Here is a 26,307-nt window from a genome sequence, read left to right as displayed (position 1 = left end):
ACTGCATCTGGCCTGCAAATGCCAGAATCGCCAGCCCCATCTTTCCAGTACACTCAGGACTGGCCCTGAGGTGCGGCCTTTGCCAGAGCAGCTTGGGCAGCGTCTGCCGGGCCTGTGACAACTCTCTTTCCCCAGCGAGCGTGACTGTAACAACACGTTCATTAAGATGCTGTGGTGGAAAGGTACAGGTACGGTAATTAGTGGAGGTTTGGGCTTGACATCGGGAAGCGTTCCTTTACGCAGAGGGCCGTGAAGCACTGGAAGATGTTTCCCAGCGAGGCGGCCGATGGCCCGCGCCTGCCAGCACTGAGGGGGCATCGGGCAGTGCCCTGAGCAACCTGCTGGTCAGCCCTGAAGCGGTCAGGCAGCTGGGCGAGGAGGTTTTTGTCGGTCCCTTCCAGCTGAAATAGGCCTGGTATATTCTGTTCTATTCCATTCTGTTCTAATTAAAAATGAGGGTGCAGGAATTTGGCCAGCATGTCCCAGTTGGACTTATGTGGACTGGAAAAGGCAAATTACCCGTGTTCACCTAAAGGGATGACTCAATTTCCTAGCACATCTTTCACAACCTCTTGTCGCTGCTCAGCCCACGGTTATCAAACAACAAGTAGAGGTGTTTTAGCATTTAAGGCCCACCTTGTGCGCTGACCAAGCCTGCACACCCTTATGCATATATACAGCTGTCTCTGTGCCTAGGGAGGGGGGGAGCAACGCCTGGCCCAGCTGAAGAGCACTGCTGTGGGTCGGGGGATAACGGCAGCCTCGTTTCCCTGGACCCTTGCCATGCGTTTCCTCCCGGGGATGCCGCTGGCTAACTTCGCAGTGGAGCAGGCAGCGAAACGAGCGACCGCAGCGCCCTGTGCAGCGGGAGCCCTCTGCAGCAGGAGACCCCCGCGCTACGCAGCGCAGCACCACCCCCGCCCCGCCCCGCCCCACCGTGGGTGGGGCCCCGCCCGGCCCCGCCCTGCCCGCCGCAGCGCTGGGTTCCCGCCGCAGCGCGCGGTGGCAGCGCGGGGCTTCTGCGCGCCGTTGGTGAGCGCGAGCGCAGCCGTGAGGTAAAGCAGGAGTCCTCAAACTTTTTAACCAGGGGGCCGGTGCGCGGATGAAGTGGCAGGCAGCCATCTGCGGCTGCTTGGTTTCCCCCCCCGCAGCCCCCGGGGGAGGTGGGGGAGGTTCTGTAAATACCGGGGGCCGGATTGAGGACCCGGGGGGGCCGTATCCGGCTCGCGGGCCGTAGTTTGAGGACCCCTGAAGGTAAAGGGTCCGGCGCGCTCGTTGCCGTAGCCGCGGCTGGGCCCCTGCGGGGCGGCCGTGGCAGAGGACTGCTGAGGACAGGAACAGAGCGAGCAGCAGGTGGGACCCGTGGCGGGGCGGGGGGGGGAGAGCAGGGAGCCGGGAGGAGGCGGCGGCGGCCGAGCTGAGGCCGAGGTCGGGGGGGGGGGGGGGAGAAAATGGCGGCCGCCACGTGGCGCGGAGGAGAGGGGAGGGGTGAGCCATGACTCCATGGGGGCTGCCGCCTGTGGCTGTCTCCCTTCCTAGGCATGGAAGAGCAGATTCTTGCTAATTGGCAAAACTTTTACTCTCTTGTGAGTATTAGTCGTTGACTGTGGCAAGTAACAGCCCGAGTCTGCGGCGCTGTGGGGCGCCGTGGGCTTGGCCATTTCTTCCCTCTTGCGTTTTTGTTGGATTGGTTTTCTTTTTTGTCCCTTTTTCCCCCTCAATAAGTGGTTAGAGCCCACTTATTAAACGCGTTCTTTTTTTCTTCGTCCCCTTTCCCCACAGCCTTAGGAGCGCAGGAGCGGAAAGTGCGGATTGCCATTGAGGATCCTCCCAAAAAAAGTACGTGACTGGGTACCTGTTACGTAAATAACTCTTTACAGATGGGGTTTGGGGCGGGAATAATACCAATTTGATAATAAATGTTTAGCGACTGAACTACTGAGACTTGTCTGTTGAAATCAAGGTATAGGCTTGGTGTTTTGTTTTTAAGGCTCGTCTGTGTATGTGTTTTCCTGATACAAAATAAAGTGCATAAGTTACTGTGACTAGGAAGAACTGGGCTTGGGTGTAGGTGTATTAGAAACGTTAGGAATAGTGGATTATGATAAAACACACATTGCCAGGACTCTTGCCTGCCAGACTAGAGGTATTGGAATCCACAGATTTCTTGGGGCTATCTGTGTAAGGGTGCCTTTTTCAATAAGCATGTTTCTGATTTTACTAAGTGAGTACTAAGAGCGATCTGCAACTGTAGGAGCAAAGGGACATGTCAAGTTGATACTAACAGGTTTGTTTCAGAGCAGTTTACAACTCGTATGAGAGCATCATACTGTTCAGTGATGTGTGCTGTCTTGTATGTGTTTCTGGTAGCGATATTAAACTGCCTCAAACTTGTTTTTACAGGGGAAAAACACTCTTGAGTTGTGATGACAGAAGAAGATGGGGCTAAATTCCACATGTGAATTCTAGGAGTAGCTGTGACTAGAACTTTTACATTTTTACCTAGTGTAGGGTGGATCTGTCCAATCTTCTGGGATCAGTGCCTTTTGGGAGAAGTCATATTTCTGGTTATAAAGCAGAGGTGACAAAAGCTAATTTTGGGCTAGATCTTAATTCCGCTTTTAGACTTAAGATAAATGAGCTTATTAAAAAAGTTCAGACTTGGAGCCTGATTGAGATGTTCTGTAGTTTATCTCTCATCTTTACGAAGAGGGGCTGGAACATAGCTTACTGTGCCTAAAACTGGCCTTACCTGCTTCTATGCAAATACTGTTAGGATGACTAGATCTTTGTGCTGCTTCAGGGATCTTCTGCACCTCCTGTCTTTGGGATTTCACAGTTTTAAATAATTGCAGTAATGCTCTTGGTAGTTCAGTGGCTGTGCTGCTCTCTGTCATGTGGCTGACCATACTCTGCAGTATTACTAAATGTGATGACATGTGTGCCTTCAGTGCTGGCTCTGCTGCTGTTCAGGTGTGTTAGAAAGGCTGTTCAAAGGAGTGTATGTGTGCTTTATAAGCTGAAGGTAAGTTTGTGAAGTACAGAAAATAAATGTGAAATTACAGTTGTCGTTTCAGTATGTATGTCAATGTAAAGCATTCAAATGTATAAATAAGTCAATAAAGAGACATCAACTTTCATTGCAAGTGTTGCTTCTTCCTTCCACAAGACTACTGATAATCAAGACTTGAGCTGCACGTGTTTGTTGGAGTTACTGCCGTATGCTAAATCTACCTGTTGTGGGGATACAGCTTCTGGTAACCAGGCCTTGAGTTTGTGGTGCGGTTTCAGGGCAGAGTAGTGACTGGCTGATGCGTTATCTGTGAGCCATTTCAGAAGTCACATTTTAATCAGACGTTGCTGCTGCAGGCAAGAAACAGTGACTTTGAATATAGGTGCCGTTTCAGTTGCTGAGGGATCTTCTGTTTAATCCATATTCAAGAAAATATATGGAGCTCTGGTAGATTGTGAGTCATTGCAGAATGAGACAAGGTAAGACAATGGCTTGCTTACAAGTACATTTACTGTCTTGGCCAATAGCAGCTGTGCTGGCACAATCTCTTGCAGAATATCTTCCAGTTAATAAGGAAATCCCTTGCAAACAGTTGCAAACTGGAAAGTTAAGGAGGGGTCCCAAAGGGCAGGGAAACAAAATCTGTGAAGGTACAACTGAGATGAGGAGGCAGTGCAGTTAGTGTGAAGGACTTGGCAACTTGAGCGGGGTGGGGTGGGGGGAGGGATTTATATTTGAAATGAATGGGGGTGGAATTGTGGACTTTAATTACAACATGGATTAGACCTGAGGAAATTATTTCCAACAGACATGTTAGTCACGCTTTGGAATAGACTAGTAGGGAGATTAAGGAGCTGTCATAGGAAACGGTTTGGGTTTTTACTACTGTCACTGCGAAAGTACAGCTGTATGTGTATTCTGATAATAAGTGGTACTACACCTGTTTAATTGGTGGTGTGTGATTACTGTTTCCTTTTTCAACAGCTCTGCATACAACCCTATCATATGACATCTTTACTGCTTAGGATTCCAAGTTTGTGGCTGCCAAGCCTGGTAGCCAACGGTCGTGAGCACGTACTGTGAATATACTTTTCTCTGAGAAGAGCGGACTTCTGTAGTAACCTTAGTGCTTTTAGAAAATAAGTTAACACACCTGTCCTACAAGGGCAGTTATTTGCTTATCTTGCACAAGAAAATGCAAGGCAGGCAGTGGCCAGGAGAGCGCTGCTTTCCCAGGAACACGGTGTGGGCAGGAAAGTGCTGCATGCAGCGCTAGTTGCTGTTCTGGCAAGCCTGATGCAAAGTGGATTCCTTAGTTTTTTAGATCAGTTTTTGCATGACTGGCATTGGCCCCATGAAGAAAACTGGGTACTAGCAAACAGGAACAAGCAAGCGTAGGGTTAGGGGTCAGTTTCTTTAGGAATCTGGTATGCATTAAAAAAATACTAATGCAGAGTACAAAACTCAAGAATACGATGGTGTGGAGAGAAGTGTTTTTTCTTCTATGGTCACTGAAACAATACTTAAAAGCTTACACTTTCTGGTACTGGCTTTTAGCTGTCCTGTGGGATTGCACTGATGGCATCTGGTGAGTTACCTTAATTCTGTGTCTGGAGGAGGACCGTGTAGCTGTCCTAGTCCATCACGTGAACCAAGTGATGAGGTCACTGGTATTTCCACTGAATAAATTGACCTTGTGGCCTGATGTGGCCTGCAGGTTAGTTTTATGAACATTCAGTTTTGAGCTCTCGATCAAATACTTGGAACTTGCAAAGATGAAACAGTGGGTTTGAATCAAGAATAGGAGAAACTAATTTTCAAGATTATGGTCAAATACAGAAGTATGAACTATAATGTTTGCTGTAGGTATCTCTTACTATTTTTGAGTGCTTAGTGGGTAAGGTTACATAGCCTTTCCTCAGCTTTTGATGAGCATCCAGTCACATGCACAGAGGGCAGTGAAATCTGCTTTCCCTTACTGAGTACAATGCAGGTATTCTTACAAGACCTGGCTTTTTAATTTCCATGTGGCTTAGGATGGCTTGTTCTTCATTACTTCATTAAATTTAAAAATTTAATTTCCCAATTCCCAAAAACCTGTTTTCTCATAGGTCTCCAACATTCCCTTAAACCAGTTTGGTTTTTTATTTCTATACATTGCTGCAAAGGTGAATACTTCTTTCGAAAGTTAAATTTTCTTTTCCCTGATTGTGGTTGTTTTGTGTTGCATTTGCAGCAAGTTACATGGTTCATTTCTGTGTTCTGTACTAAATAAATGGAATAGGAGCTGCTGCATGTAAGCAGGTATCTGATACGTATGAGGTAGGTCTGGGTTTTACTATTCAGTTAGCTGTATTTGCTGTTACCCAGCAGCTTGGAGCAGAGATGAAAACCAGGTTTTTTTTCCTGATACTGCAAATCTTGGATTTTGGGTGATTTCTTCTACTGGGATCTGCTACTTGAGCCTAATTGTTTTAGCCTTCTTGTGTGTTATATTCTGCGATTTCCACTCTGAAATCATAATGGCATTAAAATCTTGAGTATAAATATTCTAGCACTTGCAAACATGAAATGGTTGTGTTGACGCTGAGGATTATGGAGAACATTGATTCAGGACTAACTTTTGTTAAATGTAAACTATTAAAGTGCTGTGAATTTTTCTGGAAATAAGACAGCTGAGGCTACAGATTTTTTGCATATAATCATAAAATGGGATCTTGGCTTAGCTGTGGCTTACAGGTAAGTGCCCCTTTTGGGGTTGGGATAAATGCATGTTAAATAGGTTTTGTGTGTCAGTTACAGTAATGCTTCTGTTCTTTATTTGTCTGTATTCTCTGGAACGTGCAAAAAGTTGAGAAGTTCATGGGGACTGCATCTAACTATAAATCTTCACAATGTTGGGAAACCTAGGTAGATTATGCATGGTCATCTAATCTGGTAATAGAAGTGCCAAGTGTTTTCTTTTATGCCACCATGAACACTGTGGCCAACCTACTTAATACAAAAAAAAAAAAAAAAAAAAAAAAAACCAGCCCATAGCATAGGCTGAAGAGCAGGTTTTTATCCAGCCTTGTATGTGTTAAAATGTTGAACAAAGGGGAAAGCAGCAAGGGTCAAAATAATTCCTCAGCAATTTTAAGAGTGTAGGATAAACTTACTTATGACAACCTAACTGGTCTTAAGTTAAAGCACACAAAGCACTAGGAGTTCCATCATAGAGAACAAACTTCCATCTCTTAAGAAAATGGCTCAAAGCTTACATGCTTTGGGGAAAATAATTTCAAGAGCACCCTTTTTCACTTAAACCTCACATGAGGTTTACCCAGGTGATGTTCCTGCAGCATTTGCTTGTACACCATCCACAGGATTGATGTATGAAAGTTGTAGTCAGTGTGGCAGTTTTTATTATATACGTTTACATTATCAGGCTCATTGAACAAAAATTATGATGGCATAACATAAGGACAATTTCATTTTATGTTAGAAACTGAAAAGGCATGCTTCCTGCATGAAAACAGTAGTGCAACATTTTAAAATCTAGTAAGCATCCTATTAAAAGAGCAAAACTAATGAACTACTGTACTAAATCTAAATGTTTACTACACTTAGTATGCAGACTTGATTCCCCCCCCTTGCCCCTCCCCAGGTATCGTACCTCTGTGGTGCAACTAAAAGAAAATTATTTCCCTTGTACACAATGCATGTATTGCACTATATAGCCTACTTCACCTCAAATCTCAAAACTTAACAGGTCTTGTATAGCAAAGCTTTGATGGTGCAAGTAAATACATTTTGACAGATTTGTTTCCCATTTAATTAAAAGGGTTATGTATAAGTAAAAATGTAAATGGTTTTAAAGTTCACTAGCAGAGTATTTCATAACTGTAGGTGGTCACAATACTATGATTGTTGACATGTTTTTTAAATAAAATACCTCCCACTATTTCAAATAGTGTGGAATTACATAAAACTAAAATATATTAAAGCACCTCATGTACTAGTTTAGCACCAGTTCCAACAAGATATTTAAACTAGTCATGACCCTTGAGAACCAAGTTTGAGGTTGGAGAGAAATTAAGGACCCAGTCTTCAATCACATGGGCTTTTGCAATATTGTTGCCACTTTTGTGTGCAAATTGAGTTGTCTTGGATATTTGGTACACCACCAGAGAGAGACAGATGAGAGAAATTAATGACTGCCTGCTAACAACATGAATACAAGCATCCCACTTTGTTCACAAAAGACCACACAACACCCATAGCCAGAGTGTCTGGAGATGGGAAACAGAATGGTCACTGGTAGTCACAGTTTGCACAATCACTATATGGTGACTGACACACATCTGCCACACTTGTCACACTGGAGTGTTTCATGGCCCACAGAGCTTTCGTTTCATCTTTTTAAGAAGCAGGTTTGTTAATGTAAGACGTAGAGTGCACTTGCAGATGGTCAGAATGGCCTTCGACAGGGATCCTAGAGGTAGCACTGAACTCGCCTGTCTCTTTCCTGACTGTAGTCGGTCACAGATACTGTCAAGACCAGTACCCCTCTAGTGCTGCACTAAGATGGTGATTACTTCTTGTGTTTTGTGTGGCCAGTTTAATGGGCCAGCCCTTCCTAAAAGGATACTAAATTGCTTTATATTTGTCTTGTACATCAAGAGTAACTTCTTATCAGTGCATTTTTATAATAAACCATTAAGGTTTTCATAGCATGGGAAATGGGATTTGTAAAAGAAATTAAATGGAATTAAGGTGTGTCAGTAGAAGTCACTGAAAAGTGTCCTTTCTTGTAAGATCAGTCTGAACCAGTGTTGTAACTAAGCAGGAGAGAATTTTCTAAATATTATCCTGTACAAAATCGTAGTTTAAGACTTTATAGACCTTTTCAGACAGGTTTGGCTCAACATCTCCAGTATTTGTATTGTATATACTTAGAATTTTCTCTTGTAGGATTGACAGAGGTTCTGTGTTACTTGAGTAAAGCCCGTCCAAAACCAGCAATGAGAGGGTTAGGATGTTTGTTTGTTGGTCTGATACTGCACTGACTGCTAGTGGTAAACAGGAAAAGTAAATTCTCTCCAAAATGCTTTGTGTACTAAAAATTAAGAATTTCAGAAAGATAACAAGTTATATTTAGCTAGAGGAAAGAAAATAACAGGTCACTAGTTTTTGATCGAGCTCTTGCAGCTGTGCAGGATGTTTGCAGGGAAACTACCAGCATACTACCTGTTTTACTTGGGAATGTACTTCTTGGACACTAAGCTGTGAAAATGTTTATCAGAATAGCTGGGGATCTGATTATTGACTGTTCTTTTCCTTCTAACATTTAATACATACTCAGAATTACTTACCAAGATTCAACCTGTTAATGGTCTCATTAGCTAATGAAACCTGAGTCTGAGTAAGAGGGCTGAGTATAAAATCATGGGAATAATAGGAAAACAGTTAAGAACTGATTAAATAAACTAGACGGAAGATTAATTTTGGGATATGTAATTAATTCTAGCAAAGCTGGGAGCCCAAATGGCTTGGATCTATTACAGTCTTCCTGTGGGCATGAATCTCATAGTGACTCTCCATCTGTCCTGCTCCAATGTCACTCCAAACTGGTGTTGCTTTTCCCGTTACCTTAGATACATGGTAACTGGTTCATGCAATATTGAGAACTTCTGTAACAATGAGGGATTTTGTTTGGATTGTAATCCCTAACTGGAAAGGTTGTGTGTGTACAGCTTGGATTTAACTAAAAGAAAAACACATGAATCAGGAAAATGCGTCGTGTTTCCACCTGCTGTGGGCCCCAGCTGTGCACTGTCTGTGCTGTTCAAGTTGACCCGCCTCAAACTTGATTAACCAAGTTTGCTTTTCATTACAGACATTCATAGTTTGGTCACACTTTTTATCCAGGGTACAAAAGATGATACTTTTGTGTAGACACCTGGAGAATCTTTAACTCCACAGCCGTAGCCCCAAGAGGTCACACCATACACAACCCAGCTTTCCCCTGGACGTTCACACATCAGTGGTCCACCACTGTCTCCTTGACAGCTATCAACACGTTTCTGTTCCTGGATGTTCCCAGCACAGAGCATTCTTCCTGTGAATCTTCTTTTGTAACGCTCTTCACATACCCTCTTGGGAAGTAAGGGGATGGCAGCCTGTTGTAATGTTCTTGAGTAAGCCCTTCCTGAAAAGAGGACCCAAATTATTCTTTTGTTATGATGACTGGTCTTTGGATTAAATCACATTCATGTTTCAGTTTTTACTGTCAGTCCTTCAGACTTTTGTCATTACATAAAATTACTGAAAAGAAGACTAAATACTGAAAAAACCTGCTGTGCATTAAATATAATACTAAAATACTACCTAGGTATTGTAAATATGGAATATAGGTGCTTCTTACAAAAAAAAATTAGGAAGTTTAAAATTTAAGTTGTAGCTGTATTCCTTGTGATCACTGGATCTTTCCAAGGCTGGAGTTTGTCATGTTCCAGACAGTTTGTGTCTTCTACAAGAATATATGCCTTAATACTTACATGGGGAAGCAGTTTTGGGGAGTCTTGAGCAGTGGAGAATAAAGCTGTGGAAATACTTCACTGCTAGGTCACCAGTTCAGAACTAGTCTAGCTCAGGCTGACATGTGCTGCGTTCTGTCAGCTTCCAAACAAAGCATCCAGCCAACCATCACACACCCTAGAAGTACACACCAGTTTGTTTGTCACCTCAGCTGAGGAGCTAAGGTAGCTGAACGCAGGTGTACTCTGGTAGAGATCAGCAGTATGATTTGAATCTTTTACAGTCTTGGTAATTCTGTGTACCAGAGTACTAGCGGGACTCCTGACCAAAAGGAATCTTCATTTTGTGGGGACCAGGACCTGTCCTTTGGTTTTCTTCACCTGCAGTGAATCCTGCATTGTATAAGCAGTGTTCTGCTTGTAAAATGTCAAGATTTAAATTGTTTGGCTTTTTTTTTATAGCTTGCACCACTTTTTCAGTTGGAAACATGGGAAATTAAAGCCAGTGTTGTGTGGGTTTTTTTAAGTAAACTCAAAATACTTCTAAAGTAGTTATGATTGATACAGTAAGTGTGAACTTTCAACTGAGGTATGGTGATGATGGCATTTCTTACTGTAATTAAAGCTAATTATTGCAGCAGTTAATGAATCCTTAAATAGATGTCCTAAGTTAACAGTATTGCAGAACTTCCTGTGAATTGTGTAAAAATCTAGTCAGAGGTAGGCAATGAAATGGCAGTTGTTTTTAGGAGAAAAAAAAACACCCTACAAGTCTATCTCCTTTATTGTATTACAGTCATCCAGACATCTGTGCACACAGATTAATGCATGTAAAGAGGAAGAAGTGATATTTGGCCTTGCTGCCTTGTCTCCTTGCCAGTTTGAATGAGTCAGTGGAACAAAGGCTTGAGTGTGACTGCTGTCTTGCGCTATATTCAGTACCAGAAAAACATGAAAGTAAAACATGGTTATTAATTTGTAAAACATTTAAAGGACAAAGACCTTTGAAGAGGAGGAATCTTGTCCTGATCTAAAAACTGGTTTGTTCCAGCAGCCTGGATCACAGATTGCATTGTGGCTCTTGTAATTTTTGGCAAGATCTTCTCTTGTTTAAATCTAACTGCTGATTGAAAATATCAGTGGTAACGAGACAAAAAATGTTATTTGAAATTCTGTTATATTTTCCATCCATTTTTCTGGTGAAGTGGTGTAATTTAAGTAACGTTTCTGTAAAATATTCATTGTGCTTACCTTAAAACCCTTCAATACACAAGCTGTTATGTTCTGAGGCAGGAGGTGGTACCCTGCGAGTGAGCCTGGCAACAAATAAGCTTTTCATTCATGCTTGTCAGTCTTAATGAGGCCATTTTACTGACTGGTTCTGTGATATAGGGTGACATGGTTAATCACCACTTTTCAAAGAGAAGCTAAATTTGATAAACAAAATGTTGTCGTTCCTGGTTAAGGATCAGGAGAGAAAATATTCCCCTATATAAAAAAGAGTAATTTTTTTCTGTTTTGAGCATTTTATCATTTTAAGTATTTGAGAATTTTTATTTTTCTTTTCTAATAAGCAGCCTCAGGTAATGAGAGTAGTATATGGAAATCATTAAAACATTTTTACCTGTGTCACCCCATCCAGTGATATAACAGTTAGGAGCAGTTTTCTGTGGTCTCTCTCTCCTTAATGGCAAACAGGCAGGTAAGACGTGGGTACTGAACCTGGCACACTGTTCCTCTGGCCCCTGTAGCCTCACCAATGCAATGTCATAGTCGCTGCTGTCAGGCCTGTACTCTTTATGCATCACAATCTGTTGGACTCCAATTTCTTCCTCGTACTCTTCAGGTACCAGTGTGTGATAGTCTCCAACTCGCACAGCATAGTTTCGAGTGTTGTTGCCATACCTAAGGTGGAGGTGAAAACAAATAGGGCTGGCTCATGCAAAGTCAGAGCCTAAGCATGCAAACAGATTTGACGAGGGTCTTTATTTCTCGTATAAATAATGATACCAAAAGTCTTCTGAAAGAGCAAAAATGCTTTCTCAGATGTTTAGATTGATATACAAGTATATCCTAAAGAATAACAAAACACTTTTACTGAAGTTTCAGGTTGGGCTATGTTCTTTTTTATATATTATCACAAGCAAGGTTTCTTATGGTTGTGACTGGCACTTATTTCAAAGATGCAAAGAATGTGCATTTAGTAAGGGCAAATCAAACTGCCAGTAAGGATAATGAAAACCTGAATACTAACATCATTGTGATGCTCCAAATAATTACTGAAATGAAAACAGTGTTCAAGCTTGCTTTGTAGGTTTGCTTGAGAAATTCTAGAGGCTTAGGTAACTTGATAAAAGCCTGTTATGTTAACTGAAGTTACAATAAAGAAAACAAAGTGTATGTGCATCAGAAGCACCTATTGTCAAAGTGACAGAAGGCCTGTAAATCTTAGACTTGTTTTGCATCTAATATGACTCCAGTTTCTTTCATATGATGAACTAAATGGTAAATACCTTAGAGATTATTACTGTGGCTGAAATAACAAGTATGCCTTTGGAGATTTTTGGATTACAGGACACACACGCCTTCTCAGGAAAATGCAAACAAAGGAGTACTGTTGGGTACATTTATTTATTTTAAAATCTGGCTAAGCTAACCCAAATATTTTTCCTTTGACTTCTCCCTTTCTCATAGCCTTCAACAGGAAATTTGTAATATGTGTGCAGAAAATACCCTACAGTGCTCCATCACCTTCTAACCTGGCTTGTTCTTTTTATACCCTCCAGCAATGTGCTAATCTCCATAGTTTACTGAAGCTTGCTTGAGGAGCAGCAGACAAAGCAGGAACATCAGAGGTTTCTTCTAAACAATATATAGCTGTGCCACTGAATATTTGTCCTAATTGTGGGTTGCATTCCTGGTTGCCTGCAAAGCTTTCTTTGTCAAATTCTGCATGCGTCTTTCAGGTCTTCTATGAGCAAAATTTCACTTCTAGGCTTGTAAGGAGAAAGTGTTGCAGGCCATGACCAAACATTTGTTCATCTGAAGATGACCTTCTGTATAAGAAAAATAAAGTAACTTGTCTACCACAAAACTACTTCTAGGTCCTCCTCCATAGTAGCCTCTGTGAAGCACTCTCTGGATACTGTATTTTCCTTGTGGTTGGAAGTCAAAATTCTATAGCAACTGGAAGTGAAGACGTGCAACTGATGCAGACTTTTCAAAGTTTATAGAGGTGTTTATAAAAGTATTCATACTGATTTTAGTCTTAGAGGGAGAACTGAGAAAAAAAATGTCTATTCTACCAAATAGTTTACTTACTTCCTCCTTGAAAAAAATAGCTTAATTTGTGGATCAGTATGTTTATCTGATACTTGAGGAAAATATTTGAGGATATTTGAGGAATATTTGAGGAAAAAAACTCTGTTTGTTTGTGTCACATCACTAACCTTTATGTTTTGACCACAAACGTGCTAGTATTTTATGATTTATTACTGAATCTATTTTCATTAGGAATTTTCTATTAAGAAATGAAAGCATGAATAGGAAAAGAACATGAGAAAAGGCAGAGGTGTGAATCCTGGCTCTCCAGGTGTTCTGCCTCCAGTCCCCTAAAGTTTCTAGAATAAGAGATGTTTCTTTGTAAGCTTTTTTAAACAACTAGTACTTGAATCTCTCTCTTGCGCAAGATCTCACGTTCCCATTTCTAGATCATCTTATGTGTTTTTGCCAGTTTGAAAAGCTCAGTAAGACTTCACAGTTGGTTCTTTTCCTGATAAAATAAATGGCAAAATTCCATGGAAGTAAGGCTGGCATCCGATACATTGCTTTTTTTTGGTCACCTTTAAGGGGGATTCTTCAGAGTTAAGAAAGGCTATTAGGTCTTAACTAGTTTATGGAGTTATATCCATCCATCTGTATTTGCCCATCTGAAGTATGATATCTGTGAAATCCTAAATTCTGCATCCCTGTAGATAGTCTATCAAATCCTTGCCATCTGCTGCCTACCAAGAATTTCTGCTGTAACACTGATGAATCCCCTCCTCGGTCATTGTTGCCACATATTTTTACACCAGAAGAGGCTAATCCTACCATACTTTGCCAAGACACTTAGTATACTATTATCAGTCTAAACTGCTATTGGTTTTACTCTGAGCTATGATGTGGGAGCCAGCAGAAGTATAATCTGGCACTGGCTAAAAAACGGTGGTGTTTTTTACAGCAGTGCTGTGATCCAATCTGTGACCTCAGGTGAGTTTCTTTTTCGTTTTTTCTTCTGCTATCTCTTTAGCTTTCCTTAATTCAGCAAGGAATAAGGCTCTTACATGTGTCTTCAGTACATTAAAATACTATATAGTACAGGCATTACATAACAGAGCTTTCTTCTAGTAGTATTTCTTTGGAAGTGCTGTTTAATGAATAAATTGTGCATCTTTACAATGAAATGCTTGGTACATTTCAGTACCAGTTTGTGCTGAATATGTTTTATATATTTTCTCACAGTTGCTTCTGTGAATTTTTAGAAATTCTAATTCAGAGTTTAATTTGGCATGTTTACATACAGATAGACTTGGGAGCAAATTTTCCTGGCCCATGTGTAAAAATTTCCAGTAATGCTTTGGCAAAACCAATAGCATTCAAAGTTAGAAACATGTTTTTACATAAATACACAAATTAGAGCCCAAAGTATTTTTTATTCCTCTAGTTATGGAAAATATTAGTAGGGAAATTAATGTGATTCCTTAATATGATTCCTTAGTTTAATCTTGTGTGCTGCAGAAAGTTGCATCTGCTCTTCAGTATTTATACATATTAAATGGCAATTTGTCTCTTCACATGGAGGCTATATAACCTCATAGGTAGCATGTTTCCTAGAACTACAGCTTAAAGATTTCTGAATTGGTTGCAGCAAGAAAAACTACCAAATCAAGGGCAAGTGTATTGATCACTTCAGCCATCTTTTTCATGGAAGTACCCATAATGTTGATTGACAGAAGCATGCTACCATGGTATATAAAGCAGCTGGAATACACTATGAAAACCAAACTGACAGACCCTATTAGCTCATTTTATTGTGTAAGCTAACCAATGCATTGGTCCTATGTGAAACTCATTAAACGGGGAATAAAATGCCCAGCTATAGAATTTTTTACATGCTGACAGTGCCACTCTGCACCCCTCTCCAAAGTGGACAAGGTCAGTGTAGAGGCAGGTAGCTGAATGGTCAGGGTGTGCAGTATCAAACAGTCTTTCACTTTTACAAAATCTATTTACAGGACAGATACAATGATCAGAACATAGAGAGTGTAGTAACACTGGGGTGGGTTATACGGCCAACTGGCTACTTCTCCAATGTCTTGCCCAGGCTGAGATTATAAACAATACTGGCTGATGCATTAGCCAGCTTTTAGGATGTTTTCCTCAGAGTTAATTAGAAAAGGAAGCTGATGCACAAAGTACTTTAGTTTCTACTGCAGTAAAATGTCTTTATTATTTTCATTTGAATTACTCTAACTTACACGCAAAACCCTCAGTGGGTTTTTGAACAGTTCTTTTTGTTCCTGACATCTTGGATATATTTTTCTCCTCAAATTTCGTAACTGCATGATGACATTCCACTTAGAATCTAAATGATAAAGCAACTGAGCCCAATAAGTTAAGTAAAATTACGGTGTTTTGTTTGCCTGATAAGCAGTACTAAATAGTTTAATTAAATTTTTGCAACAGCGATTGTTTATAACTGTTGATAGCTCTTAAAGGCAATAAGATCATAAATAGGCTTCTGTACCTTAGAATATATTGCTAAATACAATCTTTGAATGTTTGAAAGCAATATTTTAACAATTTTTAGTACACGTCTGAGTGTCATATTGGAATACAAATGTACTAGGTCATTATCATTAATATATTTGCCTGACATAATCTGCCAAAAACATTTCCAAAAGGTCACTGAAAATACTCTTTCATAATTTATAGATACACTTTTGGCTCTGTGCAGCAAACCATGTATTAGTGCTATGCTGATAGTTCCTGACTTATGAAGGCTTTTTTACCTTCAATAAATATTTGCTCATCTAAGTTAACCATTGTTTACATTGACATATAGGCTTTGTATCTATAAACAAACACAATCATAGTAGTTTGCAGATGTGTATTATCAGTGGTGCAATGGAAGTCTGGCTTTCAGGTAGAGAAAGGTAATTTTACATGGTATCAATCTTTCTTTTTTTTTTTTTTTTTAACGTAATGAGTGCCTTGCCTCTGTGTTTCAGTGTATAGGCCTTATCCACCACATCAGTTACAGGACTTACCATATACTGACAATTATCTTTAATGCAATGTGAAGGGGGGAAGGGGTTGTGTGGTTTCTTCATTGTTTTTTTTTTTTAAACCTCAGGGAAGTCAGAACACTACAGAGTCAGAAATGTGTTAGGTGTTTGTAATTTTGATGAGAAATTAACACCCTTCCTTCCTAAACTGATTTAATAATCAAAGGGACTTTAATTTTAATTGTTTATTTTGATTTGTAAGCCTAAGTATGAATGAAGGGTGCTTATGACTGGTGGTGACAAATGCTTTTCTGTCAGCCGTATGTCAGAAATCTTGCTGCTTCTGTTTAATGTTACATCCTTGACTTTGACAAAAGGAACAGTTCCCTTTAATAGGTTCCTGCAGTTCCCTTTAATAGGTTCCTACTGGTTTTCTGTCTTAGGGATGATGGTCATTTGTAGCAGAATAATGAAGAAGGGAGATTCATGAAACCTTATCTTAAATAGAATTACTGGTTGTAAACATTTAATGGAATGAGAAGTGCTGTTTTGCATGCAAATGTATGAAACGTTAATAGCTACAAGGCTTCTAGTAATGAGCAATCTTTGCAGAGATTTACAATATGTCTGTGCATATTTGCACACATAAGGCTTTCTTAAACTGATTCTTTTCATCTGTAGACAATTATGTTTTCCCCTTGTAGTAGCTGATATTTGCCAAATGTGAAAATACTGTAATAGAGCATCAGTACATAAAAATGGCAGTCTAGCTCAGGAGTGCCCAGTCTTCCTCGCCTAAAAATCACCTGTGAAATGGCAGATAGCCACCACACAGAGCATATTTGAAGAGTGGAGGCAGAGGAGGGGTCTGGGAGTGCTTAAAACAATTTCTCATCTTAAATTATGTGTCTATGAAATTACAGAAGCCAGTAATGCTGTTATACTAGTGGTGAATAATTATAATCCTCATGCATAAATTTCTATTTCATTTTTATCACTTTTGTTACTTAAGTAGCGTTCCAGTTTCCAGGATGTGAGAAATGGTATACTGGCCTTTCTCCTGTCTGTCTGTGGAAAATATGTGGAGAAGGCTTTTGATCTATAGATAGCTCTTGGAAACCTAGCCCCTTAAAATCAACTCTGAGATCATTAGGAAGTTCAGCCCAGTCTGTCCAAAGTTAGCTTGGAGCTAAAGGTGCCTTCTTTTTTTACAGTAAATGGTAGTGCACCCACAGGCTGTTGGAGTTGCATGCTTAGATCTAGGTTGCACACTTTTAAATGCAGCATCTGGGGCAAAACAATACTTAGGTCCTTGAGACCACATGTAACAGTTTCAGGTTCACCTGTAACAGACCCTTGAGTGGCTGCCCAGTCTGGAATTACCACCAAAAGGACTGCCTTGTTTTCAAGCCTTTAATCAAAGGCTTTCTCAAGAGCTTAAGTTGCATCCTAGTAATCACTAGAGAGTTGATAACCAGGGGAATAGGAAGCCATCGTCTATACATTTTGATGATAGCAACTGAAGTGCTTTCATAATTCCACAGAAACAACTGGAACATCAGCTGAAGTAGGCAGAAATTTCATAGAGTTGGACCATTTCAGCTTGAATTATTATCAGGAAAAGTCCTTTATGATTTTCATGAAACATGAAAATGAAAAATATGTGAATCTAGCGCCAAGCAGAAGTAACACTCTCCATTTGAGTAAAAGTGTATCTGACTTTTCTTTTTTAGTCACTAGTGTGCGAAAGGAATGGCTCAGACCACTTGAGCAAATTCCAGCAAATATCTTCAAAACTGCAATGATGTTCTTCTGTGCTTTTATTCCAGCCTATAATGCAAGGTTTTGGAAGGATTCTGATGAAATAATTGCTGTTGAAAGTGTGTTAAAATATTCCAGCTTCCTTACTGTGCAAGTTGATGCTTTTATACTGCAGTAACTTAATCAGGAATGAATTCCTAATGTCAAAATTACTGAAGAGGGGATATCATAAAAACTGAATAGAAGAATTACCAGTATCAGAATACCTGTTTCTGCAAAAATGGGAAAAGACATTTTAAAAAACCAGATCATAGCTTAATACTGAGAATTGCAAAAGTTAGACCAATTAGATCAAATGTGATTTACAAGGGAGTGTAAGTTGCAAATCCCTTGCTAAACATATGGAAAAGAGCTGAATTTGGCATAGTTTGATTAGATGGCAGTGTCGGAGTATTATACCAGTGTAACTGCTTAGACGATTATTTCTTTGTTAAAGGGGATGGGACCTTTCTTTAGATGGCTGCAAAAGACAATTCTTTATGTACTGTGAGATAACAGAGTAAGGCAGTTGCTCCAGCCTGTGTGTGAAGAGTAAGCAAAACTGCTCCATCTCACTAGCATCCAGTGTACAGATTTCGTTTCCTATTAGACTCAGCAAAATACCTAGTAGTGCTTTACCCTATAATGGGTCTGAGGGGACTAGTTCACCTAGTCACTGCAGTGTTACAGTAAAAATATCTATCACTGCCAATGTCTATCATTACCAAAAATAATCTGAAATATTACAGTCCCTATGTTACAGATCTGCTAATAAGTTAGAATTACTGACTTTATTTGATTTTATAAAATCATTTGGAATAAGAAATATATTTTAATGAAACTTGTTGCACAGCAAAAGCTGCTATGAAATCCTCTGTACAGCCCTGTAGCATGGCCAAAAGAGTAGGTCAGAATCACCTAGTAGGAACGATTAGAACTTAGATAATAGACTTAAGATTCAAGATGATTGAAGATAATTGGATACAGTATTTACAGGTAGACTGAGGAGAGGATTTCTTTGTATTTGACTAGTCTTCTGTATGTAGAAAGTGTATTGAAATGTCAGAATATAGAATTAATGGGAACTGGGGGAGTCGACTGGAACAGCTTGTAGTTACCTGCCAAGAAACCGTGAACTTCAGTAAAAGGTAATTCTGGCAGGGGGAGATTGCGACCACAGACTCATATACCGCCTACCCAAATCATACCCCAGACCCATTTCTAGACTTTTCTAACCTTTACTGTGCAGAATCGGATATGGGAGGAGAGTATGTTAATGATTTTTGGGAAATATTATGATTATGCATGAATACTTAATGAATACGCATGAATAAGTTCTATATATGGTGTATGATTTTGAAACTTGGTGTGCATTGATCGTGAGAGGACTCACTCATGCACCCAGCCGTTAATAAAGAAGTGTCTGCTTATCTACAACACATTGGTGTTGATAAGTTCTTCATTCAGAGATTTCGGTAACACCTGTGTTTGATGTTTGCTCAGTTGTCTTCACTATAACCTGAAAGCCACAAGCTGCTGTTCTGTTGGAACAGAAAGCTGTGTTAAAACGTCAGAAATATTGTCTCATTTTTTTCATGGAAATGCTGAAATTGTGAATATAAATCTCGTGACAGGCAGAGTAATTTCAATGTATTTTGTTTGTTTGTTTTGTAGACAAGTGAGGTTGGTTGGCAGGATTTTTTTAAACCAAAGGCCAGCTCTTTGGAACAGTTTTCAGTGGGCTTCCACAGGAGTGTTTTTGTCTATACCCAGAACAACAAAATAGTTTGAAAATACACTTCACTGTTGAAGAGAGACCTACCTTTTGAAGCAGTGTGCAGCAGTGAGGACCCAGCAGCTGCTGATGAGAGTAGCACCACACAAGAGTCTTCCATCGCCATGAGAAGATTTCAGTCGGAGTGCAACCTGCCATGGCCAGCCACCCCTGCAGAGGACATCAGACATCGCATTCAGGGTACAACAATGGAAAAGTAAGGTAGTTAACTTGTCAGTTACCTTGAATGTAAATCTTATTTAGTTTCTTTGACTGACATAGCTTGCTAACCATGCTATTTATTAACAGTTCAGTATACCTTTATATTCCTGCAGCATTCAGAATTCCATTTAACAATGATCAGGATTACTTTACAGATTGTTTGAGCATCCAGCACTCCGAGCGCTTCTTTACACTGTCAATTACTTGAATTTTCCCATCTCAGATTGCATTCATTGTGCCAAAAATACATTCTGTGGGTTCCTTGCCAAGTACTGTCCAAGTTGACAACCAGAAATTTCCTGTCAACTGGAGAGGGGAAAGACAGGAATTTCTTGAAAAGCTTAACCCAGCATCCTTTCCTGTCTCTGTTAATATCTTTGTTGGCTCTGAGCTGTTTGAAAAGGGAAGCTGGCAAACCAAGAGGTCTAAAGCAACTGTAGAAATGACAAGTAATAGATTAGCACCTTTTTTCAGCTTGTGATCATCTGTTTTGTCTAGTAGTTCTGGGATACATATTTGCAGGCCTATGAAGATAGGATGGATTATTTTTCACCAGTTTTAATAGATTAGTAAAATAATGGAATCAGAGAGAGGGAGAGAGATGCACCTGTAAGCAACAGCAACTTTCAAGAAAAAGCAACAGGCAGGGTTAGGTGTTCCCTGACTACTATCAACTTGAATAGGTACGCTGGAGTACAAGAGCTGCCCAGTGTCATCTAGTCCAGCATCCTATCTCAGAGTTGCCAGTGCCAAATGTTTTGAAGTAAGGTGGAGGAATTTACTTCCCATAAAGCATAAAACAATTTAGACTTTTGTTGTTGTTTGGGAAGATGTGATTTAATATGTCTTTCCAAAATGGAGTAATTCAGACAGATTTGGATTTCCTGGTATGTATGTAAGTATCCAGTTCCTTTTTGAACTTCCATTAAGTTCTTTGTCTTAACGATTTCTTGTGACAATGAGCTCTTTTCTGATATTGTTCATATGTTCCTTTTCTTGATTTTGAAGCATTTCTAAGTGCAGTCCTGGATTTCCCTCACCTTTTTGTTTAATCTCTCTGTGCTTGCTTGTTATGAGATCAAGTTTCTTGCTCTGGCATGATTGTGCAATACATTATTTGTCACCATTTCATTTCATTCAGTGTCCTTCAAACACATACTCAGAGACAATAATTCCTGATCTTCTGTACAGTGCATTATTTATTACTCTCATTTGTCTTTACTGAGGTGAGTAATCCTACTTTGCTCTGACTGCATTTAAATGTTTTTCTGGACTCCCTCTTGTTACTGTTCTTTGAAACTCCATCACTTAGGCAGTCTTTTTTGAAAGGGGTTGATTGATGCTATGCGTGTACTTTGAAACAGGTTGCACAGCGACAGGTAAAGATACTATAAATGTACTTACAATGCCTTTTGTAACATTCTGTGAATATGTCTTTTTTTTGTGGTTACTCACAACCGTTAATGAAAAAAAATCTGTGCTTCCTATCATAGCATTTAGTGGTAGTAGTAGTACTCAGTTAATCTGTTTATATTAACTGAATGTAAACATGTCATTAAAAGCTAAGAACAAAGTGTTAACAAAAAACCTGATTTTAAGACTGTGTGTCATCATTGAGGCATATTTTGTGGAGGAAAATCAGGTCTTTGGCAGTGAATTGTACACAGGCCTTTTTTTGGTGTAGGTAGCATTTAAAACCTTATACTGTATTCATAGCTCTCTTCATATAGCACACATCCTGATATCAGGACATTCTTTGAAAAGAGGTAAAATGGCGATTTTGAAACTAAGAAGTTTAACCCAATCAAGGACTGAACCCATAAGCATCTACAGATTTTCAAAGAACGCTGAAAGTATTTATCATTGAATATTTTTCAATTTCCTACCAAATTTGCTTTGAGTATATTTCTGCTTCTACTTCATGACAAGCCAAAAGAACAACAGACAACAAACCTACAATAAAATCGTAAAATAGGCAAACCGCTTACGGCAAATACATGTCTTAGAAACTTTATATTCAAAATTAGTTGTCTTTACCAATTATTTACCGTAAAGAATTTTTCCCACCAATTATTCGCTTTTGTCGACGGTGTAGTAACCGCAGTCCACAAACAGAAGCAAGAGAATCTAAATCAGAAAGGGATATGTAGACAGCATTAAACTCAAAATGAAAAGTAGCCAATCTTAATGAGAGTTAATTAAAAAAAACAAACCACGAAGGCTGAAGTTATTCTGTTTCCTGGTACTTCTTAACAATCAAATTTTGCTCGAGGAAAATACACTGAATCATCTCAGACTTAGAAATTCTTTTTAGCTGAGATCTTTTGACTCTGATCACAGAGCAATTTACACATTTGTGCTCTGCTCCTCAAGTGTAGTATTTTTTTTTATAGGGTTCTTCCTCACTTCATGTAAGTGGAAGCAGAGCTTTGCATACCACGTAGGTCTCAGTCCTCAGCTGAAGATAACCTATACCCTGAAAAGCTGAAAGTACCTGTCTCGGTTTTTGCATTTGCACGTCCTTTGTACAACTTGAGAAACGTGGCTGACAAACTATGGTAGACAAATATCCTGTATAATTTGAATAGTCTTTATGATTTCTTTATGCAGGTGGCAGAGCAATAAGACCATGCAGTGTAAGCATAGAGCATTTCCCAGCACTTTTGTTTCTATAATTCTTTTGATATAGCTTGTTTCCTCTGCGAAGTGGGATTGTTTACGTCCATCTCTTCCTACCATGACGGTTCCTGATCAGAACCTGTTGGTCTGCCACTCACACTGGGGCTTCACCTTTATTGCTGTTCCCAGGGGCCTTCTTGCTTAGGTGGTCACAGATCACTCCCGCATCCTCACTGTGACGGCAGTTGTGTGTCCCAATGTCCTGCTTAATGCAGTCTGCCAAGGATCTCTCATTCCCTGTACATTTCACATTATCCACGTGGATTGGGCCTTTGCCCTCCCCAAAATATGCCATTGTCCTTGCTCTGGCTGGACCTCTGGAAACAGAGCATATTTTTTTAATTAACATTTGGAGGCATTATTCTACATTTTACTCAAATCAAATATTTCAGAGTAGTGTAAGACATTGAGGTTTTATTCCCTGTCACTGATTCACTTGATGACAGTTTTTCTTCCCATTGCCTCTGTTACTCTGTTGTAGAGAAAAAGAAGAAAGTATAACACAATTGCTACCATTCATTAATGCTTAAAAAGTGCTTTTAGATATTCCAGTTAGAAGGGACTGTGCAAAGTATTTCACATTGTAATGGCATTACAAATACCTATAAAACAAAATATGTGAAAGCTGCTTTTCTATAATCTCTTTAATCTTCATATAAAATCAGCATCTGTGAATGCTAAAAATAATTTGTTCCAGACTGATTCCCTCAGAAAGATGGGCTAGTTAAATACAGTACACTTGCAGTGTAGTAGGAGCTATGATTTGCAGATCTATTAGTTGTTAATAGTTATTAACATATTTCATTACCATGTCATTTTAGAAGTGCACCCCACAGCTGAGTTATAAAACTGTAATGTAATTGGAGGAAGACTGAACTTAGTTCACTCTCAGCACCCACCTTTTCCTGGGAGGAATACAGCGCTTGGTGCTGGTGTGGCATGTTCATACATAGGCCTCAAGGCACTTTACAAAGAAGGTCAATATGATAATCCTATGCTTGTATAAGGATACGTATCAAGTATTTAGATGTCAGGCTTAGGACATTTTACTAGGGTTTGAAGCCCTGATCCTTATAGCTTGCACATAGTGCCATGCAGCTTTGGCAGTGACCACAGTGTCAGCTGATTGAATGACCTCTTTTGAATTACTTTTTTCCCGAGTGAGGGGGGTGGATGAACAAACACAATGAAAAACCCAACATTAATTGTGCATGTAAGCATCTCGTTTGGTAACTTTTGTGATAGATTATTAATTTTAATTACTTTGGATAATGCTGCTTAATATATAAATAGATGTTTTGTTGTATACGGTTAAAGAGTCAGAAAGGATTATGATTGCGAGACTACCCAGCCAGCTATACAGGGAAGTGGGGCAGGAAGCCACAGCTGCCCCTAGGTGTGTCTGAACAAGTTTACGTATCAGTTAAGAGCGATTAACTGATAATTTATTGTGATAAGAATATACAGAACTCTAGATAACTAAAGTGTTGCAATATATCATAGGTTTCTATTTTAAACGATATGTTATAGTTACATATTGTAAAGGGCAGTACTTCTATGTGTACAAAAGGGTAACTGCATGTAAAATGGAATGCTGGAGTAGAGAGTTTGACAATAAAAAGGTATTAGGCAAGGAAGTATTCCTCTCCCTTTACACTTCATTTTTATACCTATTGTAATACCTGCAGTGTTGGGGAAGAGAGGTGAGAATGGCATAGTTTATGTCCCTTCATTAGCTAGGGATTCTCTGTTGGAGAGGAATTTTGATTTGTCATACCATTTTCAAAGCTTCATCATACTAGAAGTGGCTGGACCAAACTCAAAAAACCCAGCCCAGAATTGCCCATATCTAATTGAAATGTGAAAGTAATACATACAAGCTTTCTCCTTTTTAAAACTAGAACATAGAAAGCCTTGCCTCTTTGAATTTTTTTACTACATATTGAAGGGTAGGTGGGCAGCTTTTCTAAGTGGGGAATGTTGGTTAGAATGCATGAATTGTAAAAAGCCAGGAAAGAGAAGCATATAAAACTTCGACAGAGATGATACCACAAGGTCAATTGTCCTACACGTTTTTAATTTCCATGGCTAGCATGTATTTACCAGATAATCCAAAGCCCTAACTGACTTTGGAACCAGTATAGGACAATCTTTGCCTAATGAGTTTAGTATGATCTAACTTGTCAGTCAGAAGCGCTAAGCCTCTTCTTGCTACAAATATTTTTCATTTGTGAATGATACTCTGACTACAAGTAACTACAGGAAGTCCAATGCTCTGATACCTGTGGGCAGCTGATGTGTCCGTGTATGCTATTGCAAAACAGTGAGACATTACAGGTGCTCGTTCCAAATTCTTACCTGATTTTGGTATCTCTGTGTCAAAAACCAAAGTTTCTGCTTTATGGTATTGCTCTAAAGTTCCTTGGAATATTGAAAAGTACTTTGTTGTGAATCACCACAGCATTTTTGGCCTTTCCCTAGGAAGTATTTATTGCAGTTTATTATAGATGTGTCTCTGCTGACTCTTATCAGCTACTTTAAAAGGGCACTGCCTCCACTGGCTTACCAGATAAATCTCAAAGAATACTCTGACATCTCTGAGGTCGCATGTGTAACTACTTCAGGTGAAAGAGATGTAGAGACACAAAGATGGAGGAGGGAACTTGGTGTGCATGGATTGCAATCCTGCATTGATGTGGACTGAATCAAGGGACATGGACTGCAGAGACTTTTCCTACCTTATATGAAAGCGATCTATTTCTTGCTATGCATCAGTAATCTCAGTTTGCTGACAATTGCTATGAAAGGTGTGTCCATACCCACTCTTAACACCCCACCCCCCACTATTTAAATAGAACTTCTACTGGGAAACAAATGTAAAAATCATGATGATCTAGAGCAAGGAGTGCAGCTTAAAAGAGAAAATTATTTCATTTGAGAGAGCTCTAAATGTAGAAGTGTTAAGTCTTACATGTTTGTTACATGCTGGAGTGTGCTCTTACAATTGGTTTTGGCCTGCCCTTAACAAATGTGTGTCCCCCTTAACTGGTGTTTTCCAGGCCAGCTGTTTATGCACAGGTGACTCTCAGAGAATCAACCTTCTTGCTTGTTCAGGTCTGTCCCTAGAGAGAAGGGAAGCTTCAGGTCTTAGCCCCTAGCTTTCCTCAGCCACAAGGCCATACACAGTAACATGCAGAGTTCTTTAGATGCAGCATTACTATTGTTCATAAGACTGTTAATCAGGAAATGCAGTTGATTAATATACATGGCCAACTACCCTAGAACTTTTTTTTTTCCCCTGTAGTAGGGGTGTATTTGTTCATAGGGGGTGGCATGCATGTGCATTTTTATAAGGCTGTCCTAAATGAAAAGGGTCCAATTTTACTGGGCCGCTTAATTCAGTATAATGCAAGAGCTTCTAAAACTGACCTTTGCTCTTTACTCATTCTAGCAAAATACTTCTGTATGTTAAACCCAATCACATAGTACTTCAGAAAAGGTGTGCATTCTCTTAGTGTTTACCTTGCTACAGATATACTTTGATTAGGGTGCTATTAATTATTTTTATGTTTTCATGACTGGTTTTAGCCAATTAGTAGGACTGCTTTCTAATGTTTTTTTATATTACATTTTTCTAACATTCATAATGGATTTGACAAACTGGCTTAATGACACCTCTGAACTTAGTGATGTTGCCAACTCAGGGATTTTCTTACTTCAGTCTCAGAATGAACCCTAGCAAATGCATGAGAATGTCCCAGAGCAGGATTTCATAAAATGAATGTACAGATAAGCATTAACAATATGAATAATATATGCAGGGAAAACAGTCCATTTTCTCAGTGTTTAACCTTTGCTTACATAAGTTTTCCTTTCAAGGCAGTGTCTTCTCCCATTTGTAATAACAAATGTGTGAAAAAAAATTTCCCAAGGGATATAATTCCCTTGAGAAAGACTTGAGAATTAACATAGCATTGTAAAGGGAGTTGAATGACACTGTTCAGCTGTGTGATCAGTCTTAATGAAAACTGA

At 39.5% G+C, this 26,307-nt stretch overlaps 1 protein-coding gene across 2 annotated transcripts in view; it reads right to left on the bottom strand.

Moving 5' to 3' along the window:
* Nucleotides 1-1,751: 1,751 nt before the first annotated feature.
* PRSS12 (serine protease 12) overlaps nucleotides 1,752-26,307 on the bottom strand; it is a 51,641-nt gene continuing 27,085 nt past the window's right edge. For both annotated transcript variants that reach the window (XM_080373555.1, XM_080373556.1), the window contains exons 9-13: nucleotides 22,387-22,592; nucleotides 21,645-21,723; nucleotides 19,423-19,545; nucleotides 11,156-11,436; nucleotides 1,752-9,203 (exon numbers count right to left, since the gene is read on the bottom strand). In XM_080373555.1, the coding sequence (XP_080229681.1) occupies nucleotides 8,896-9,203; nucleotides 11,156-11,436; nucleotides 19,423-19,545; nucleotides 21,645-21,723; nucleotides 22,387-22,592 (997 nt within the window). In that variant the 3' untranslated portion in view covers nucleotides 1,752-8,895. The remainder of the gene's footprint in view (nucleotides 9,204-11,155; nucleotides 11,437-19,422; nucleotides 19,546-21,644; nucleotides 21,724-22,386; nucleotides 22,593-26,307) is intronic.

Source organism: Falco punctatus, assembly GCF_963210335.1.
Source record: "Falco punctatus genome assembly, chromosome: 1".
Lineage (NCBI taxonomy): Eukaryota > Metazoa > Chordata > Aves > Falconiformes > Falconidae > Falco > Falco punctatus.
This window is presented reverse-complemented; position numbering and strand designations above follow the sequence as displayed.